The following is a 17,647-nucleotide window of genomic DNA, read 5'->3' as shown; positions in this document are numbered from 1 at the left end:
CATTGAGCAATCTGCGCTGTGCTCTTGCAGTCATCTTTACAGGACGGCCACTCCTAGGGAGAGTAGCAGCAGTGCTGAACTTTCTACATTTATAGACAATTTGTCTTACCGTGGACTGATGAACAGCAAGGCTTTTGGAGATACTTTTATAACCCTTTCCAGCTTTATGCAAGTCAACAATTCTTAATCGTAGGTCTTCTGAGAGCTCTTTTGTGCGAGGCATCATTCACATCAGGCAATGCTTCTTGTGAAAAGCAAACCCAGAACTGGTGTGTGTTTTTTATAGGGCAGGGCAGCTATAACCAACACCTCCAATCTCATCTCATTGGTTGGACTCCAGTTGGCTGACATCTCACTCTAATTAGCTCTTGGAGATGTCATTAGTCTAGGGGTTCACATACTTTTTCCACCTGCACTGTGAATGTTTACATGGTGTGATCAATAAAAACATGGTAACATTTCATTCTTTGCGTGTTATTAGTTTAAGCAGACTGTGATTGTCTATTGTTGTGACTTAGATGATGATCAGATCACATTTTATGACCAATTTGTGCAGAAATCCATATCATTCCAAAGGGTTCACATACTTTTTCTTGCAGCTGTATATGAACATTTCGCTTTTTTTTTCAGACAGATAGAATTTTCTTTTGGTTGTATTTAATCACCACTGTTTTTGGTTTTACGTTTTTGCTAAACAAACGAAAAAAAACAAAACAAAAATTTTGAGTAAAAAAAGTTTTTCTTCGATTCTCTTAAATTTTTTAAATAATAAGTACTTTTTCCTCCTTCACTGATGTGTGGTGATGGGGCATCACTGATGGGAACTAATAGGTTGCACTGATGAGGCTACACTGATGGGGAAATATATGGGCCAAAAATACACTATGCAACAGCAAAAGTAGATCTTATGCCTTATGTGGACAGGAACCATGGAAAATAATGTGATTTCACGTGTTTCAGTGTGACAACAAACTGCACGAGTGTGAATGGGGGCTCAGTTTAGACCTGAGTGATTTAAACGTTTTTCTAGAAAACCCTAAGGCCCCTTTCACACTTGCGGACCGTTCAGATCCGCCTGTCCGTTTTTCAGGCAGATCTGAACGGATGCCCCATGCATCTCTATGGGGCATCGGATGTCATAGGAGACATGTCTGCTGACATCCAATCCTATCCGTCAAGTCTGGACAGATGGAAACCCTATTTTCCATCCGTCCAGTGGTCCGTTCTCATCTGATTCCCCCATAGAGAACAGCGGGCACCTGACAGCTCTGTCTCCGCACACAGCACAGAGACAGAGCTGCCAACCGCCTGCTCATCGAGGGATTGGCGGAATCATCCCCCGCTGAGAAAAACGTAGTCCGCCGACGGACTCCACTGTGTGAAAGGAGCCTTAAGAATGGTATCCTTATCCTATAGTGCCCGCTCTCCCCTGAATGTTGTATCTATTTAAGCATGTTGCTTGAAGCTTGATGAAGTACATTAGCTTCTTAAGGCAGGGTAGCGTGTTTTTGATCTTTATAGACTTTAGTGGGATCACTTGAAAAATGTACATAACACATGCTTATCATGTGATTTCTTGCCTCTTCATCTAGTAGCTAATTTATAATTGGCTAAAGCAAAAATGCTACAAAAAGCATGTATGAAAATGCAAAATAAAAAAAAAAAACTTGAAAAACACTTGAAGGAGCTCAGTGTTAGCCTAGCCTAAGGAAAATTTCCCCAGTGACATCCAGTGTGGTCACTGGTGCAGGAAGTGAAAAGAAATCTTAAGCTGGACACAGCCAGCAATAAAAAAGAGAGGTGCTTATGCTTTATCGAAGGCTCCATTCACATCTATGCATGTTGCTTTTGAGCGTTTCTACAGTGCTTTTTGCTGTGCTTTCTGTGTTTTCGGACATGAGTTTCTGATTCATTTTGCATTTTTTTTTTAAAGCTCTTAATAAACTTTGTATAGCTGTTTGTCTCAGGGCGCCATCCGCTGCATCCCTAACAACCAATGAGTCATCAGCTGTCAGCGGGCTTCCCCGCTGACAGCTGAATGTAAAAAGAAACATTGAATGGAACGTTATAAAAGACAACGCTACCAGGAATGTAAATAAATAAATGATGCAATCCCTAAATAAATAATACAAAATAATCAAATTTATAAATATCAAAATGTATAAAGTGCACTAGTGATGGGAAATAAGTATATATATCAATTAATACTTTATTAAGGTGCTAAAGTGAAACGGTGCTAAATAAAGTGCAGTCCAAATAGGATTATTAGTCCACTAGAAATATCAAATAAAGTGCTGGACAAAAAGTGCTTGAAGTGCTCCACGCAGTGAAAGGTGCTCCAAACAACCCTTTTGGGGATCCACTCACCAGACACTAGGGATAATCAAGCCTCAAAGAGCAGTGGTTCTCCAAAATAGCCCGTGGGGATGGATGGGTCAGCATACCTCCAAACAAGAACAAGCCTCCAACCTTTAGTGATAGCCCCCTCTCGGTCAGGTACTCGGAAAGGAAGGGAAGGAGCCAGACATAGTGAAACCCGCAAATATTTATTTAAATTAATAACTTTAAAAAGCTACTCACAAAAGTATATATTATGACAGCATTGTAAAAACCACATAGAACATACAGTGCGTCCACTTCCGAGAGCGCTGCCGGCAAAAAAAAAAATAATCAAAAAAACAGCGTGGGGATCCCTCCCAATCCATACCAGGCCCTTTCGGCCCCAAAGCACCTTGTCCCCACGTTGATGTTGCTCTTCTCTTTTAGCACACAGCAGCTGATTGACAGCTTCAGTTGGGCATGTTTCCCAGTGGGGCTGTGTAAAGGGGGTTTCCTTTTCCTCCACTCAAGTGTCAGATTACACTCAGCAATGTGCAGTGTGTGACCTCAGATCCCTGCCCCCTGCTTTATGGAAGATGAAAAATAATGTGTACTTTGGCAGATGGTGGAAGAGAGTGCTACAGATAAACAAGTAAAGCTTATGTAGGGGAATTTATTTCACCTGAGGCTAGTCACTTCAGTTGGCATATGTAAGGGTTTATTATCACTTTAATCTTTAATAAACAATAAAAAATCACTTAAAACACAATAATTGTCATAGCAGACAAATACACTTACCATTATATTACAGAGCACTAGAAAAAGTGCGGACTCCTTCACAAGTCTGCGGCTGATACTGAGTTTTCCGACACCTTGCAGATAAGCCAAGGAAACTCTGCGTATTTCCACAAAAGACATTCTACGAGGGGCCTCCTCTTTGCTTTCTTCCTGTATTATTGGGTGGATACGTCCATGATGCTCTTTACTCATGCCTTCAATTATAAAGATATTTTGAAATATATGTTGCAAGATCATGAGTATTGCGTATAACATATTTAAAGAATTCAGCATGTTCCATTTACTTGTAGCCACAATGGCAACTATGGAATAATAAGAAATGCAGAACTGACCAAGAGCAGCTGCCAGCAGCAGAATTATTTCTAGACTGCGAGTGTAGTTTTTAGGTGTTGGACACATTGCAACGCCATGACCGCTCTTCTCAACACTGGTTTTTCTGGTAGTTGTCCTATAATGGTGGCTGGTGTCCATATGGTCTGTCCTGTCTTCTTTTCCCAATTCTTCCATTGGAATGCTTTCACTGTACTTTCCACTTTCTGTTTGAATTTCACATTTATCACAACTTTCTTCCTGATCTTCTTCATGTTCCACAATATCTTTTAGATCTGTCAATTCGTAATCTCCCTTTTCATCTCTGTGCTCCCCCGTATCCACTTCCATTTGATCATAATCCTTGCTCCTCTCCGCATGCCTGTGTCTGCACCAACTTTGATGTTCTAGTTTGGATGCCCTATCTGTATCATTTTTGTTTTCATCATGCTCACTTTGATGTTTTGACTGTTTCACCGGTTGTTTCTCCGTAAAGGTTTGGGCGATTATCCCGACAATGCAGGCGATAATCATGATGGGCAGCACAATGACATTGTAGACAAAATAAAGAATAAATGACATGGGCGCAGGTTTTCCTGAAGATGCCTGTATCTGATACTGGATGAAGACACAAAATCCCACCACCAATGCAGCACCACCCAAAGCTGGGCCATAAAGAACTCCTTGAAGACGAAACCTTGGGTGCGAGAGGGCAGAGGAAGAAACATCTTTTCTGCCAACGTTCAGCCACATTATGTAGAGCATTGATGCGCAGATAAGACTGTATTCCAAATTGAATGGATATAGGGTCACATATCCTCTTTGAAAGGTCCAGCACACTGAATTTTTTAGGCATAAACAGTCACTTTCCTCGTCTACAATAGAAAATGATTTAGGTTATTTATTGTGCAAAACAGAAAACATATTAAAACTTGCTGCCCATGTTTTAAAGCCTATCTCCAGCTGAGATTAATTTTATGGTTGGATAGGGTAAGGGCCGAGTTAAAATTTCTGCCAGAGTGTTTAATATTTGTGTAGCGCTACCCTCGTAGGAGCTGCTAGATATTTACCCGGATCTTCCCTAGTTCAAACTTCTGCAACCGGGTACACAGTATTTTCTTCCATGGCCAGGTGCACTCTTACTTCTGCTCGTTACTCCAATAACCAGTCTAGGGCATTTTGTTTGTTTTTAGTTGTTTTATTGGGGAACTTGGATAGGGAAGGAATGGAGTTGGGTACTCAAAATTGCAACTAGATACAACGAGAACAGCTTCTTTAACTAACCTGTGGAATCACTGTATGAAAAACTGTACACATTTGAGCAAGTCCTTTGTAGGAATAATGGACGGTTGCTCTACAGCAGGAGTTCCCAAACTGTGGGTCGAGACCCACTGGTGGGTCGCGAGCTGCATTTGAGTGGGTCGCGATGAGCCGGAAATCACTGAGAGTGGGCCTGCTTAAATTGTGCTGTGCGAGTCCGTGCAAATCAACAGTCAAATCGCAACGGATTCAGGACCCTGCCCATGCAGTTTATGGAGGTTGGTCTGCATTTCCTGCGAGGAGGATACTTGCATCAGTGAGTACGTATGTGGGCTGTTATGTAGGTTATGTTCATGGGGTGCAGAACCAGCTCCTCGGTCCTGCTGGCAGCAGCGGTGTTGGCTAGACTGGCGGCGGGATTCTCTCAGCTATAGCGGACAGAGACAGCAGCCTCGGTGTCATAGGAGGACCAGGTGGCCCGGCAGTGTCAGGAGTTCATGGCAGCTTCTGTGACCCCAGTAGAGGATCTGAAGGAGAAGAGCCAGGACACCAAGAACAGCATAGAGCTCCTCATCATGGAGACTCTGGGTGAGGTGTGCTGGGCCCTGGAGAGGGCAAACAGGGGCTTCACCTTCACTGTGGACCGCTGGGAGAGGAAGGAGGGTGAGTGCCATATAGCCTTATATTTATTTAAATATTAAATGTATTCAAAAATAAATTGCAAAGTAGTAAATTGATATTTTTAGTTTAACATCCTCCTCCCTTTAAAATATGCATTATTATTATTAAAATTTGCATTTATATAGCGCCAACAAATTCCTTAGCGCTTTACAATATTCAATTACAAGCAAGTGGGTCCCGAAAAATAACTGTATTCAGAAGTGGGTCTCAGCCCAAAAAAGTTTGGGAAGCCCTGCTCTACAGGATACTAGCCAGTATTACCTTTCTGCTGAACCCAGTAGCTGACTTTCCTAGCAAACAGGGGGGTAGTCAAAGAACCAGGCCCCAAGATCTTTTAAAGCCTGTACTCACAAGGCCTGGACTGAATGGCAGCCTCCTTCCATTTCTCCAGAAGCACCCACCAGTGTCAGACAGCACCAAGAGACGGCTCCCCCTCAGTCAGCTTTTTCGAACACTCTGGTCAAAATTTCAGCCTCCAGGCCTCAGACCCAGGGCCCGCATTGGAAGCAAGTGCTGAGGAGGACACAGCCCCCTTCCTCAGCTGGACTCTCCTCTCCAGGAAAAGACACACATCCTTTGCGCTCACTGAAAATAAATACCATTCCCAGCATGCATATGGGCCCCTATGCCTGTAATTATCTGGAATGGCATCCATATTCATGCAGATGATCTGCAAGGGTTTATCTGGAATCTTCCAAGGTTGCCTGGATACAGAAGACCCAACACAGAAGCAGCAGCACTGTAAAACACACAACTCCCTTGCTAAACAATGTAACTTTCCTGTTATGTAAACAGCTTTCCTGCCTAACACCCTGTTAAGCAGGAGACCACACTTCACTAAACTATGTACAGTATCTCACAAAAGTAAGTACACCCCTCACATTTTTGCAAATATTTTATTATATTTTTTCATGTGACAACACTGAAGAAATGACACTTTGCTACAATGTAAAGTAGTGAGTGTACAGCTTGTATAATAATGTAAATTTGCTGTCCCCTTACAATAACTTAACACACAGCCATTAATATCTAAACCACTGGTAACAAAAGTGAGTGCACCCTAAGTGACAATGTCAAAATTGGGCCCAAAGTCGCAATATTTTTAGTGGCCACCATTATTTTCCAGCACTGCCTCAACCCTCTTGGGCATGAAGTTCACCAGATTTTCACAGGTTGCCACTGCAGTTATCAGAATAGAGGTACTCACCGAGGCCGAGATGCCGAGAGCGGTTCGCTGTTGCGACTAAGCGCACTCCGCCCCTCTGGAAGTGATACAGAGGGTGGATGGCACAAAGAGGCACAAGCTACCAGCAGGCAGGGTAGAGCTTGCGTGGAGGTCCTGTAGAGCTGGAGCAGAGACTGATCAGGATCCAGCAGTAGAAGTCCGGAGCAGGCTGAGGGTCAAACACAGGTAAGCAGACAATCCAGGTCACAGGCTGAGGGTCAAGGCACTGGAGATAGGAGACAAGACTAGGTCACAAGCAGAAGGTCAAGGCACAGGAGACTGAAGGTAAATCCGGGTCGCAGGCAGAGGGTCAAACACAGGTAAGCAAAAGCAAAGTCCGTAAAACAAGCCAAGGTCGGGTCCAGGAGAAGAGCAGAGTAGGTCAGGGTCAATCCGGGTCACAGCAGGTAAACGATCACACAGGAAACAGGAACTCAGGTACAGGAAGCTGAAAGACAAACCAGCAATTCCTCTGAGCACTTGCTCAGCTTTTATAGGCAGCCAGGAAGTCATGTGGAAGTCATGTGGTGCTTGTCATGTGATGACCAGTCTGCAGGTGAAGGTTTCTCTGACAGTGCCCCCCCCCCCGAGGGGCGGCCTCTGGACGCCCAAACTGGACATCAACTCCGGGTGATTCACATGAAAAGCTCGGATCAAGCGAGGGGCGTGTATGTTTCTTGAGGGTTCCCAAGAGTTGTTTTCAGGTGGGTATCCCTTCCACTTGATTAGGTATTGGAGAAGTCTACCCCTCTTCCTGCAGTTCAGTATGGCTTCAACCTCAAATTCATTTTCTCCATCCACCTGGACCGGTGGAGGAGGCGGCTCCTCTCTTCCCGGGAAGGGGCTAGGAATCACTGGTTTTAGTAAGGAGGCATGAAAAACAGAATGAATCCCGTAAGAGCTGGGTAAGGCTAATTTAAAGGCCACAGGGTTAACCATCCTCTTGATTTTGAACGGCCCTATGAACTTTGGGCCCAACTTCCGTGAGGGAAAAGGTAATTTGAGGTTAGCTGAAGATAACCAAACTTCCTCACCGACCTTGAAAACCGGGTTCTCCTTCCTTCCCCTGTTGTAGTACTTCTTATAGTCATCCTGGGCCTTTTGCATGGTTTCCTGAATCCTTTGAAAGTTCTGTTGGATGGAGGCTATGCGATCTTGGACAGCAGGAACAGATAATTCAGGGGTAGCGTTTGGAAGGAAAGAAGGGTGAAACCCAAAGTTAGACCAGAAGGGCGTTTGGTTGGTGGCTGAATGAACTGAATTATTATACGCGAACTCCGCGTAGGGTAGCAGAGAGGACCAGTCATCCTGGGAGCCAGAAGAGAAACAGCGGAGATACTGCTCCAGAGTTTGGTTCGTTCTCTCTGTCTGGCCATTGCTTTGAGGGTGATACGCAGAGGAGAGACAGACCTTTATTTGTAGTGCTTTACAAAGTTCTTTCCAAAATTTGGAGGTGAACTGAACCCCTCTGTCAGAAACAACACTGTCGGGTACTCCATGTAGCCTTATTATTTCTTTGATAAAAATGTTAGCTGTCTCCAAAGCAGAGGGGGTGCCCACCATGGGCAAGAAGTGTGCCATTTTGGAAAGGCGGTCGACAACAACCAGAATGGAGGTGAAACCTTCCGAGGGAGGAAGATCAACAATGAAATCCATAGAAACTTCAGCCCATGGGCGTTCTGGAATGGGTAAAGGTCTAAGTAATCCCCAAGATTTGGTGTTAGCCACTTTACTGCGCTGGCAAGAAATACAAGAGAGGACATACTTTTTACAGTCCTGCCTCCAACCAGGCCACCAAAAAGAACGGGCAACCAATTCCAAAGTCTTTTGAGTCCCAAAGTGACCAGCCAGTTTATGGTCATGAAGCAACTTTAACGTCATGGGTCTAGCCTCCGGTGGGACAAAAATTCTTCCTTGGGACCAGAACAAGTCATCTCGTTTCTCCAAGGAGGATATTTCTGGGTCAGTACAATGGCTGGATGCCAACTTGATGGTGGTCATAAGATCAGTGTCTGTGAGCAGAAGGAAGTTTTGTGGAGATAAGATGGTGCTAGGTTCCGTTGACTGGGGAGATTCAGGGGACATCCGGGAGAGTGCGTCTGCTTTCCCATTCTTGAGGCCAGGTCTATAAGAGATATGAAAGTTGAACCTAGAAAAGAAGAGGGCCCACCGGGCTTGCCTGGGTCTTAAGCGTTTGGCTGTCCTGAGGTATTCTAGGTTTTTATGATCGGTGAAGATCATGATGGAATGAGAAGCACCCTCCAACAGATATCTCCACTCCTCCAGAGCGAACTTGATGGCCAACAGCTCCCGGTCTCCCACATCATAATTCCTTTCCGGGGAACTTAGTTTCCGAGATGCGAAAGCTACAGGATGGAGGAGAGCCTTGGGGCCCTGTCTCTGGGAGAGGATGGCTCCAGCGGAAGTTTCCGAGGCGTCTACCTCCAACACAAACGGCAGGGCTGGATCCGGATGCCGTAGGATTGGTGCAGAGGTGAACAGGGCTTTGAGCTTGGTAAAAGCTTCCTGGGCCTCTTGGGACCACTGAAAACGACTGTGTTGGCGGGTTAGTTGGGTGATGGGTGCAACAATGGATGAGAAGCCAACCATAAACCTCCGGTAAAAATTAGCGAATCCGATAAACTGCTGTACCCCCTTTTTGTCTACTGGAGCCGGCCACTCCTGAATTGCCTTGACCTTCTGTGGATCCATTGCGACCCCGTTGGTAGAAATGATAAAGCCTAGGAATTGCACAACAGATTTTTCGAATTCGCATTTCTCTGCTTTAAGGTACAATTTGTGTCTCCTGAGAATTGCAAGGACTGTCTTTACATGAACCCGGTGTAGCTCAATGGTGGCAGAAAAAATAAGAATGTCGTCCAGGTAAACAACTAGGAAATTGTCCAGATATTCTCGAAAAATGTCGTTTACCAGGTGCTGAAATGTGGCCGGGGCGTTACACAACCCAAAGGGCATTACCAAATATTCATAATGTCCAAACCTGGACCTGAAGGCAGTCTTCCATTCGTCTCCAGGCCTGATTCGGATGAGGTTATAGGCACCTCGCAGATCCAACTTAGAGAAAATTCGGGCAGACCGGAAACGCTGAAACAACTCTGGGATAAGTGGAAGAGGATAGCGATTTTTTATCGTTATTTTGTTCAGTTCTCTATAGTCTATGCATGGTCTTAGGGAACCATCTTTCTTTTCCACAAAGAAGATGCCGGCTCCGGCCGGTGAAGATGATGGACGAATGAAACCCTTATCCAAGTTCTCATCAATATACGTTTTAAGAGCCGCTAGTTCAGTCTCTGATAGTGGAAAGATGCGGCCGAAGGGTATTTCGGAACCAGGTAGCAAATCAATGGGGCAGTCGTAAGACCGATGAGGTGGTAGGCAATCAGCTTTTTGTTTATCGAAGACATCTCTAAATTCAAGATATACCGGAGGGACGTGCTGGAGATTGTCAGGTGTAGGTGCTACGGTTAAACAGGCGGCTGGAGCTGGAGGAAGGCAATGCTGGGAACAGTAGGGAGAGGAGAAGGAGACTTTCTTCTTGTTCCAATTGATGTCAGGTTCATGTGCCTGTAGCCAGGGGAGCCCCAAAATGATGGGGAACATGGGGGAGAAGATGATGTCAAAGCTTAGAAGCTCCTGGTGGCCGGAGTCTGTGGTGACAAGGATGGGCCTTGTCTGTTGTGTGACAAATCCAGAGCAAGGGAGAGACCCATCAGCCAGGTAGACTTGGAGGCCTTGTTCTTTGGTTTGCAGTGGAATGTGTAGTTTTTGGGCCAGTGAAGTGTCTAGAAAACAACTACAGGCTCCGGAATCAATAATTGCTGGTAGATGAACTTCCTTTTCCATTAGCTGTAAGGAGACAGAGAGGGTGACATAAGTCTGGGATAAACCAGGGTTCTGAAAGTTCATGAAAAACTGCGAGCGTGACTTACTGGGTCTCACGGGGCAGGTACGCAGAAAATGTCCAGTTCCCCCACAGTACAGACAGAGATTGGCCTGTCGCCGTCGTTGCTTCTCTTCAGGGGTAAGAGGAGCACGGACCAATCCAAGCTGCATGGGCTCAGCCTCTGGAGCAGAGGTGACAGGAGTCACTGGAAAGGATGGGTGAACGGGAGAAGGTTTAGGGAGCATCCAACTAGGTCGGGGACCCTGGGAGCGCTCAGAGCGCCGCTCGTGCATGCGCCTGTCTAGCTTGGTAGCGGATTGGATTAAATCCTCCAAAGTGGCAGGGGTTTCAATCCTGGCCAACTCATCTTTCAAAGCTTCTGACAGCCCCTGGTGGTACTGGTATTTAAGAGCGGGTTCGTTCCACCCTGTGTCAGTTGACCATTTTCGAAATTCAGCAGTGTAGTCCTCCACTGGTCTCTTTCCTTGAGACAGGGAGTGTAGCACAGCTTCTGCAGTAGCGGTGCGTTGGGGGTCGTCATATAGTTGAGACATACTTTCAAAGAAAAGGTCCAAAGAATTCAGAAGAGAGCTCCTCTGTTCCAACAGGCTGTGGGCCCAGGCCTGCGGCTCTTCGGTCAACAGGGATTTGACAAATCCCACCTTAACTACTTCGGACGAAAAAGTCCTGGGCTGAAGGGCTAAGTACAAGGAGCAGGCATTTTTGAAGGCCCAGAACTTTTTGCGATCGCCTGAAAAACGCTCCTGTGTGGGAACCCTGGGCTCAGGGGTAGCCATGATCACTGTGGGGCTTGATGCAACTTGAGAAGAGGAGGCTCCGCTGGTGGGTGCAGGGGCTGCGGCTGTTGATGCAGGTGACCCTGAAAGTTGCTGGAGACTAGGGCTGGGCGATATGGCTGAAAACTGTATCACGATATCAGTGTTTCATATCGGTCGATATCGATATATATTGATATTTTTTATTACCCATTTAAAATAAGGACCCTAGGGTGAGAATGCAGGGTGGCGGGCATGGTGCAGGAGAATGCAGGGTACTGGCATGGTGCAGGAGAATGCAGGGTACTGGCATGGTGCAGGAGAATGCAGGGTGACTGGCATGGTGCAGGAGAATGCAGGGTGACTGGCATGGTGCAGGAGAATGCAGGGTACTGGCATGGTGCAGGAGAATGCAGGGTGACTGGCATGGTGCAGGAGAATGCAGGGCACTGGCATGGTGCAGGAGAATGCAGGGCACTGGCATGGTGCAGGAGAATGCAGGGTGAGTGGCATGGTGCAGGAGAATGCAGGGTGACTGGCATGGTGCAGGAGAATGCAGGGTGACTGGCATGGTGCAGGAGAATGCAGGGCACTGGCATGGTGCAGGAGAATGCAGGGCACTGGCATGGTGCAGGAGAATGCAGGGTGACTGGCATGGTGCAGGAGAATGCAGGGTGACTGGCATGGTGCAGGAGAATGCAGGGTACTGGCATGGTGCAGGAGAATGCAGGGTGACTGGCATGGTGCAGAAGAATGCAGGGCACTGGCATGGTGCAGGAGAATGCAGGGCACTGGCATGGTGCAGGAGAATGCAGGGTGACTGGCATGGTGCAGGAGAATGCAGGGCACTGGCATGGTGCAGGAGAATGCAGGGACTGGCATGGTGCAGGAGAATGCAGGGTGACTGGCATGGTGCAGGAGAATGCAGGGCACTGGCATGGTGCAGGAGAATGCAGGGCACTGGCATGGTGCAGGAGAATGCAGGGTGACTGGCATGGTGCAGGAGAATGCAGGGTGACTGGCATGGTGCAGGAGAATGCAGGGCACTGGCATGGTGCAGGAGAATGCAGGGCACTGGCATGGTGCAGGAGAATGCAGGGTGGCTGGCATGGTGCAGGAGAATGCAGGGAACTGGCATGGTGCAGGAGAATGCAGGGTGACTGGCATGGTGCAGGAGAATGCAGGGTGACTGGCATGGTGCAGGAGAATGCAGGGCACTGGCATGGTGCAGGAGAATGCAGGGCACTGGCATGGTGCAGGAGAATGCAGGGTGGCTGGCATGGTGCAGGAGAATGCAGGGTGGCTGGCATGGTGCAGGAGAATGCAGGGTGGCTGGCATGGTGCAGGAGAATGCAGGGTACTGGCATGGTACAAGAGGATCCGTGGTTGTGGGCATACTACAGGAGATGCAGTGCTGTGGGCATGGTACAGGTAGACCATGCCCGCAGCACTGCATCCCTTGTAGTATGCCCGCAGCCCTGCATAACGGCAGGTAGTGAAGCTGTTTCACTTACCTGTTCCAGAGGCGCCTTCGTTTTAAAAATGGCGCCGCCCGGCGCCGATACGTCATTGCGCACCCGCTGCCACCACTCGTGTAATTTCGGCTATTCCCGAGCGGCGGCGGCGCGTGCGCAATGACGTGTTGGCGCCGGGCAGCGCCATTTTTAAAAGTTTAAACCCGTCGGAGCGGACTTTTCGATTTATCGTTCAAGTTTTCTTATTGCTATCGAGCACGGGACTATCGCGATACCTATCGGTATCGTTTTATCGCCCAGCCCTACTGGAGACGACCGTCAATCTGGGCATAGCCTTCCTGCAGTTTCTGGACTGCATCAGTGAGGGTTGTGACCTGCTGGCACAGGATCTCAAGAGGAGAACGCGCTCTGTCGGCCTCTGACATGGCTGGTTTGTACTATCAGAATAGAGGTACTCACCGAGGCCGAGATGCCGAGAGCGGTTCGCTGTTGCGACTAAGCGCACTCCGCCCCTCTGGAAGTGATACAGAGGGTGGATGGCACAAAGAGGCACAAGCTACCAGCAGGCAGGGTAGAGCTTGCGTGGAAGTCCTGTAGAGCTGGAGCAGAGACTGATCAGGATCCAGCAGTAGAAGTCCGGAGCAGGCTGAGGGTCAAACACAGGTAAGCAGACAATCCAGGTCACAGGCTGAGGGTCAAGGCACTGGAGATAGGAGACAAGACTAGGTCACAAGCAGAAGGTCAAGGCACAGGAGACTGAAGGTAAATCCGGGTCGCAGGCAGAGGGTCAAACACAGGTAAGCAAAAGCAAAGTCCGTAAAACAAGCCAAGGTCGGGTCCAGGAGAAGAGCAGAGTAGGTCAGGGTCAATCCGGGTCACAGCAGGTAAACGATCACACAGGAAACAGGAACTCAGGTACAGGAAGCTGAAAGACAAACCAGCAATTCCTCTGAGCACTTGCTCAGATTTTATAGGCAGCCAGGAAGTCATGTGGAAGTCATGTGGTGCTTGTCATGTGATGACCAGTCTGCAGCTGAAGGTTTCTCTGACAGCAGTCCTCTTCCACTCCTGCATGATGACATCACAGAGCTGGTGGATGTTAGAGACCTTGCGCTCCTCCACCTTTCATTTGAGGATGCCCTACAGAGGCTCAATAGGGTGCAGGTCTGGAGACATGCTTGGCCAGTCCATCACCTTTACCCTCAGCTTCTTTAACAAGGCAGTGGTCATCTTGGAGGTGTGTTTGGGGTCATTATCATGTTAGAATACTGCCCTGCAGCCCAGTCTTCGATGGGAGGGGATCATGCACTGCTTCAGTATGTCACAGTACATGTTGGCATTCATGGCTCCCTCAATGAACTGTAGCTCCCCAGTCCTGGTAGCACTCATGCAGCCCCAGACCATGACACTCTCACCACCATGCTTGACTGTAGGCAAGACACACTTGTCTTTGTACTCCTCACCTGGTTGCCGCCACACACGCTTGACACCATCTGAACCAAATAAGTTTATCTCGGTCTCATCAGACCACAGGACAACATGGTTCCAGTAATCCATGTCCTTAGTCTGCTTGTCTTCAGCAAACTGTTTGCGGGCTTTCTTGTGCATCATCTTTAGAAAAGGCTTCCTTCTGGGATGACAGCCATGCAGATCAGTTTGATGCAGTGTGTGGCGTATGGTCTGAGCACTGACAGGCTGACCCCCACCCCTTTAACCTCTGCAGCAATGCTGGCAGCACTCATACGTCTATTTCCCAAAGACAACCTCTGAGTATGACGCTGAGCACATGCACTCAACTGCTTTCATCGACCATGGCGAGGCCTGTTCTGAGTGGAACCTGTCCTGTTAAACTGCTGTATGGTTGTGGCCACTGTGCTGCAGCTCAGTTTCAGGGTCTTGGCAATCTTTTTTAAGCCTATGCCATCTTTATACAGAGCAATAATTATTTTTTCAGATCCTCAGAGAGTTCTTTGCCATGAGGCGCCATGTTGAACTTCCAGTGACCAGTATGAGAGAATGAGAGCGATAACACCAAATTTAACACACCTGTACCCCATTCACACCTGAGACCTTGTAACACTAACAAGTCACATGACAACGGGGAGGGAAAATGGCTAATTGGGCCCAATATGGACATTTTCACTTAGGGGTGTACTCACTTTTGTTGCCAGCGGTTTAGACATTAATGGCTGTGTGTTGAGTTATTTTGAGGGGACAGCAAGTTTACACTGTTATACAAGCTGTACACTCACTACTTTACATTGTAGCAAAGTGTCATTTCTTCAGTGTTATCACATGAAAAGATAGAATAAAATATTTACAAAAATGTAAGGGGTGTACTCACTTTTGTGAGATACTGTACATCCTAGCAACCTACCTAGGAGGGTACTACATCTGTTTGTGACACCATTGGGGAGATTTATCTCCACTTCCTGTCCCTGCGATGCCCCTAGCAGGTGGTGGTGAGGGTATGCTTGTCATCCAGAAATGAAGGCATGGACAGCAGTAAGAATAATGACAGAAGGTCTCAGCCTTCCTGCTAAGAAAAAAATGTGTTTCCCACTGGAGAAATTCTCTATAACTTCCTATCTTGACAGAAAGCAAGGGAAAACCACCATTTAAGGGATAAAGACGGCAATAAAAATCTGATCTAGACTCTAAGGGTACATTGGGACTTGTAGTTTGGGGCAATAAAAATGCACCCCCTTTTTAAGCTGCAAAAGCAGCAGATGGGGTTGTTCACATGCCGCAGTCGCAATGCCACCAAAAGCAACCCTTTCAAGCAAATAGAGAAGCTCTGCAAATGCAGTTGTGGCACAATGGTGTGGCAATTATGAGGTTAAAAAAGGCAGTAAGGAGGTATCTCATTACCTCCACAAAATTTCTTAAATGCCTCTAAAAAGCAATCCGAAAACAGGTTGCTTTTCAGAGATGCAGAAATTTAGACACAAATCTAAACTAAGCTCTCCCTTTTCTTCTCTATGGAAATAAAATAGAAGGTTTTTCCTGGAATTTGAGTTTAAATAATAGGACCTACGAATGTTGATCTCTGATGTATCTCTGGTTTTCACAACTGGCTAACTTGTTCATCTATGCATGTAATAAAAAAAAATAATTACCACATGCTTTAGTAATGATGACATTGTACTAAGTGCTGACATGCTTGGGTTAGGTTCTTTATATAATAATAGGTTCGCTTACTGGAAAGATATTGCAGAAAGGTGTTTTGGAACAAATTGCTGTTTCCTGCCTCCTTGGAATGTCTTATTGTGCAGCAAGAAATTACAGAGTCCGGGTTGCAGTCACACTGATGTGTTGCAAAATAATATAAATGAATGTCTCTTGTAATTGCTGATGTGCTGTTTGTGCAAATTCCTAATAATTCTGTTTATGCCTGGGAGGTCCTACATGACAACTGTGAGATATCGGAGCTTAAAAGCCTCCCCTTTGGATCAGGAGATCAGACCCCTTAGCTTTACACTTCCCATTCTTAAGGATGACCATGCACGTTCATTTCTCTACTTCCTAACCTATACCTTTACTTTATAACCTCTTTTCTTCTCTCTTTTCTTCTAAATAAACTTTCAAAACTTTTAATTATGAACAGAAAGGTAAATATGAGTGTTAGTAATGTTCATTTGCGTTTTGCCTCAGCAAAGTCACCCTAAAGTTCGGCCCCCCTCCTCCTTCATGCATGCGCAGTAGGGTACTGTCTGTGAAGCTGCAAGGCTTCCCTTACAAGAAATGGCGACGGCAGCACCTGAGAGCCAATTGAAAAATCAGCTGGGGTGAAGACACTGCTGCATTCGTGGACAGGTAGGTGCCCTAATATTATGAGTCAGCAGCTACAGAATTTGTAGCTGCTGACTTTAAGTGCCGGTTCACATTTATGCGATGCGGGAACGCTGCGAATATGCAGCGTGTTCCCGCATCGCATCTGCACAACAGGCAGTTCACACTGCCATATGCGACACGCTAGGGGTGTCAATTCAAAGTTAACGACACCCCCAGATCAAATCGCATATTGCAGTGCGATCTGAAAGTTTGCACAGAATTGGATCGCACTAGTGTGACTCACCATGCGATCCGATTCTGCTGCGGACCAAAAAAGGGTCCTGTGCGTGTTTCAGTGCGTTTGCGGTGCAAATTCAACCATACAAACTGTATGGCTTAATTTGCATCGCACAGAGATCGCATGTGATTTTAGGAGCAGTGCGCTCCAAATTACATGCAATCTCTGTGATCGCACTAATGTGAACCGGCACTAATTTTTTTTTCTGAAGGAGCCTGGAGCTCCTCTTTAACCACTTTATCCCCGGAAGATTTTACCCCCTTCCTGACCAGGCCCTATTTTGCGATTCAGCACTGCGTGACTTTAACGGACAATTGCGCGCCAATGACGCTGTACCCAAACAAAATTTACACCCCTTTTTTTCCGACAAACAGAGCTTTCTTTTGGTGGTATTTGATCACCTGTGTGATTTTTATTTTTTGTGCTAGAAACAAAAAAAGAGCGACAATTGTGAAAAAAAATAATAATATTTTTCACATTCTGCTATATGACATTCCCAAAAAAAAAAATGTAAAAATCAAAATTTTTAACATTTTTGGCCAATTTGTTATTGCGTCTACAAACTAGGGGAAAGATTTATGTAATTTTTATTGTTTTTTTTTTTTTTTGTACTAGTAATGGCGGCGATCTGCGATTTTTAGTTGGACTGCAATATTGCGGCGGGCAGATCGGACCCTAACTGACATTTTTTACACTTTTGTACATTACTACAGTAATCAGTGCTAAAAATTTGCACTGTTACTGTAATAATGCCATTGGCAGCGAAAGGGTTAATACTGTGGGTGATCAAAGGGGTTAAATGTATGTAATGTGTGTGCGTGTGTGTGT

The 17,647-nt window shown here is 46.4% G+C and overlaps 1 protein-coding gene across 1 annotated transcript in view; it reads right to left on the bottom strand.

Annotated features, from left to right (window-relative positions):
* Positions 1-17,647, bottom strand: part of LOC309566297 (proton channel OTOP3-like) — a 97,048-nt gene that overhangs the window by 18,805 nt on the left and 60,596 nt on the right. Inside the window, exon 6 of the mRNA XM_082271401.1 lies at positions 3,118-4,301. Within this exon, the coding sequence (XP_082127527.1) occupies positions 3,118-4,301 (1,184 nt within the window). The remainder of the gene's footprint in view (positions 1-3,117; positions 4,302-17,647) is intronic.

Source organism: Pelophylax lessonae, assembly GCF_965119305.1.
Source record: "Pelophylax lessonae genome assembly, chromosome: 11".
In the NCBI taxonomy this organism is placed as follows: Eukaryota; Metazoa; Chordata; class Amphibia; order Anura; family Ranidae; genus Pelophylax; species Pelophylax lessonae.
Note: the sequence above shows the minus strand (reverse complement) of the source record. Positions and strands in the feature narration are given on the sequence as shown.